Below are 4,505 nucleotides of genomic sequence, written 5' to 3' on the forward strand. Positions count from 1 at the left end.
CACTTAGATTCTGCTTAATATCAACTTCATGTTCCTAAACCATGGATTTGGTTAGCACATCACTTTCTTAGCTCCTTCACAAAGTTTGTGTGATCAACAAATACCCTGGCAACTTCTATCACCGAGAAAATATCAACATCATTCTCAATACAAACCATGCCATCACTAAATCTTTTCTAGGCTTACAACAATACACTTGCATCTTCTCATCTATGCACATCCTAGTCCTATCAGCCAATCCCGTATGCAAAGAATTGACCAAGTGTCCACAAGGAAATTATCAAAATGATTAGTACTACCATCAATGTACAAAAAATCCTCATGCAATCTAGAAAAGAAACCATTGTGATAAATCTCAACTTTAAATCCATCACGGTTTCCACCTTCAAAATGTAAATATATTGAACAAATTAGAAAATGTTCAGAACTATTGCAACACAAAAGACAGTGAAACGGGAAAATTTGTAACTCTAGCCACAATAAGTAATTACATGAAATTATTGCACAAAATTATCAACTACAATGTACCCACACAAATCTTTATGAAGCAAAAATTGCTAACAAAGATAACACATTTGCACCAAAATTTAGTCAAACACGACAACTAGTAAAAATTTCCTAACTTGATCACTATCTCAAATGACTACACTAAAACAAATACTACATGATAAAAACTGTAACCATGCATTGATACATCAATTATCATGATCAGAGATGGATGAAATATGACACCTTTTTTGAATCTAGCCACTGCCAAAATTCAGTTATACATCACAAGTAAAAATTCTTGCATGATTTCATCGCCTACCTAAAATGCTTGTTGAACATCAACTACAACATCCTCTAGACCATGGTTAGATAAAATTACATGCCAGATTGAATGACATCTTCCTCGCCGAAGTCCATAAGGTGAGGACGTTGTCAGCAAAAAACGGAACATCAAAACCAAAGGGGAATCAAGGCAGACCTATCTCTGGTTTTAACACTCAATCAAAGTCCATCAATCATCTGACCATGGTGGCCATGAACCCTAGCTGATCACGACGGGAAACGATCGCTTGGACGAAAGAAGGAGACTCAAGATTGTCGCGCTGAGAAGAATATCTCACAGTAGTCCGGGGCCTCCATTTTCCACGCACGGAAGTATGGCTCGTCCGCTAGGGTCACCGCCAAATCGTCGACATGGAGCAGCTAAGGTGAGGTCCAAATAGAGGTGTGGGACGCCGAGTATGGCAGCGCGGGTGAAGCGGTGTGGATGACGTTGGAGTCCAAAGGAACCGACTAGGTGTCTTGCATTGATTACAATGATATTAGGGGTTTCCTTAATTATCGAATGGCTGCCTCCGGCAGACGAAATTCTGATATTTCTATTTGGTCAGAGTTTTTTTTTTTTTTTTTGCAAAGCCCCAAATACTGCGTGGCACAGTTTGGACTCTTTTGTATGAAATCTGCAACGGGTGGACAAGTTCGTGCTGCCCCACTCCCCTTTTGCAAGTTTTTGGAGTACCCGGGTGCTGATGCCTCTTTAGATTCAAAAACCTGGCAAAGCCATCGAACCCGCCATGATGTGTGACACCCAGCCCCTACACTCCATGAGCACGTCAGCCCGCGATACACCCCCCGAGATCCCAGGCAAAGAAAGCGCGCACCATCAATTTCGCTGTTCCGCTGCACTCTGTAGCGCCGAAAGCAGCACAAAACTCAAACCCAAGAGCAACGCGTACCCAAACTACCCTTCGGCATCTTCCCTCGCCCCCACGTTCTCCGGGAGCAAAACCGTCAACTCGCCGGACGCTGCTCAGAAAGTCAGAGTTACTAGCCGTTACTGCTCCTTTACCCACCACCTCCACGCCGATTTCAAATGCGGTTCCTAATCAGCGCCTCCACCCCCTCTCTGTGCCCAAATCAAGCCATCCCGCCCGCCGCGACAGACCCGAAACTTCTCCCATCATCCCATGGCGACGGAGGCCAGGTCCGTTGCTCGCGCCCTGCGGCGGCCGCTGCAGCCACGGGACTCCAATGTCGCCTCCCCTCTGGTCGCCGTCGCCGGGAAGGCGAAGACCAAGGCCAGGACGAGGCTGGCGGCGGCAACGACGCCTGCGTCACCGCCGTCGGTCAAGTCGTACATGAAGAAGCCTGAGAGCAGGGTGGAGCTGAAAGAGGTGTCGCTGGCGGAGGAGCTGGAGAAGGCGCGGGAGCGCCGGGGCCGGCTGCGGGTGGCGAGGCAGCTGACGGATCGGGTCCTGGACGAGCGCGACGAGGCACTGCGATGGGAGGTCAGGGAGTGGGAGCGAAGGGCCGACGAGCAGAGGCGGCTGGTTGCAGAGCTCATGCGGCTGATTGGGATGCCCGAGGTGAGCATGCTTTTCTCTCTCTGTACATTCTTGGCTCGCAGGAACCTGCACGGCTATCCTTTGGTTCGATTCTGTATCTGTATCTGTACTAGTCTTTGGAATTTCTCATGGCTTGCGGGATGCAACATTTGTATGTCAGGTATACACTCCAGTGGAGTCCCTGAGATCCAAGGAGGAGAGGAAGAGAAAGGACGCGATTTCACATTCGGGTTCAGTGGTAAATGCCGCCCCATATTCTCCATCCAAAAATGAATTGTTTTAGTTGAGCCATCGTGTTTTTACACAAGCTCCAATTTGTTGCGGTGTTAGGATTAACGCCGCTGTTTTGAAATTTTGATCTGCCCTTACTGTTTTATTCAAACGCTGCAGGCTTCAGCGTCTACGGCTTCATCATTACAGGAAGAAGTTGGAGTGAATTCGTGTGCCCAAGAATTGGAGGCACCAGGGACAGCAGCCACGCCGGCAACAACATCAGTCAACACCTTTTGAATTTGTTCCCTCCTGTCTTCTTCAATTGTCGTTCTGATGGTTGTGAATGAAATCAAATGGCCTGTTTGATATGAGACCATAACTATTATCAGACGGTTATAAAATGTTCGATACAAAGTGTTTTTTCTTATCGTTACTTCTCTTGTATACTCCCTCCGTTACAAATTAATTCAAGTTCTAGATTTGTTGCAAGTCAAATTTGTGAAGTTTTAAGACAATATATTAACATCTACAACAACAACTAAACTTTATTAGATTCAACATACAATATATTTTTGTTCTATATAGAATCGAAGTAGTTTTCAAGATTATTATATTAGATTAAAGAACAATTGAATAGGTAGTATGAAAATCGTGTGCGAAAGGTTTTGCTCCGTCTTTCTCGGGCGATTAGGGTTTTCCCTGCGCCGCCACGAGACGACGGGAGTAGCATGAATTCTCAGCCAACTCGGCGGCCGGAGAGTTCGGATCGAAGACCGTCAGCGGTTCCAATACCGACAGGCGGAAGGTCTCCTCGGGGTTCACGACCGGGAGGGACTAAGGTTGACTCGGGACACGCCAATATACCTCCAGGCGGGAGGGAAGATCCTGTGCAGAACCGATCGACATCACCAATGGCGTCGGCGGGAGCAGATAACAGCGTTCCGAGGGCAGAAGAGCGTCGGGAGGGCAACTCCGGCGATCCGCGCGTGAATTCGCACCAGATGGCATCTGACGGGGAGGATGAAGAGATCCTGGAGGAGGTTGACTGGGTTCGGCCAGTGGAAATTGAGGACGATGGGGAGGATGAGGACGATCTGGACGCCGCTGCGGGTAGGTGGACAGCGCTTGCGCGATATGTCTCACGCCGCCGGTATAGTGCTCGTACCATGTTCGATGAACTGGGATCCGTCTGGCGAACGGAGCACAAGATGACGTACAAGGACCTTGGGGATAACCTGTTCCAGCTGGATTTTCATGGTGAGGCGGATTACCAATTCGTCATCAAAGGAGGAACCTGGCATCACAGGCACGATGCTCTGATCGTCGTTCCGTTCGGACGGGATGTCTCCGCGGCAGAGGCTCGGCCTCTAGCTTTCCCTATCTGGATTAGGGTTTATGATCTGCCAAGGAAGCTCATGACGAGGAAGAAAGGTACAGCTTTGCTGGAACAGTTGGGAGAGGTTCTGGAGGTGGACACCGATGATGGTGAGCAAGCAAGTGGCCTTTTCTTGAGAGTTCGTCTGTGCTGGCCAATTCGGCAGCCTCTGGTGTATACGCTGCCTGTCTCTAGGCATGATAAAGTGACACGACATAACATCCGATATGAGAGAGTTCCAAATTTTTGCTTCTTTTGTGGTCGCATTGGCCATGCTCGCAAAGAGTGCAAGCTTGAGGTTGTACCCCACCCTGGCCGGCGATATGGACCTGAACTGAGGATCTCGCCTTTTAAGAAGTTCGATGCTCGCCGGTTCACGGTGAAGGGCAGAAAGCCACCTGCTGCCCGTAAGCTCTTTGATGATGAGGATGAGAGCAGCGCTGGACGTACGGACCGCTCGCCGGGTTTCAGCTCCCCAGCTGCTTCGCGCGTCCATTCCCCGGAGCGCTCTCGGCAACATCAGCGAGTGCCTCCGCCAGCACATGTTGCAGAAGAGGGTGATCGCATGCAGGATAATAATGCAG

General features: G+C 48.8%; 1 protein-coding gene across 1 annotated transcript; it reads left to right on the forward strand.

Annotated features, from left to right (window-relative positions):
• The first annotated feature begins 1,805 nt into the window (after positions 1-1,805).
• LOC127294391 (uncharacterized) lies at positions 1,806-2,968 on the forward strand. The gene is made up of 3 exons (XM_051324197.2): positions 1,806-2,354; positions 2,494-2,571; positions 2,724-2,968. Exons 1-3 carry the CDS (start codon positions 1,956-1,958, stop codon positions 2,841-2,843), a joined length of 597 nt encoding a protein of 198 aa, XP_051180157.1. The 5' UTR covers positions 1,806-1,955; the 3' UTR covers positions 2,844-2,968.
• Positions 2,969-4,505: the final 1,537 nt, after the last annotated feature.

The sequence above is a fragment of the Lolium perenne genome, chromosome 1, assembly GCF_019359855.2.
Source record: "Lolium perenne isolate Kyuss_39 chromosome 1, Kyuss_2.0, whole genome shotgun sequence".
In the NCBI taxonomy this organism is placed as follows: Eukaryota; Viridiplantae; Streptophyta; class Magnoliopsida; order Poales; family Poaceae; genus Lolium; species Lolium perenne.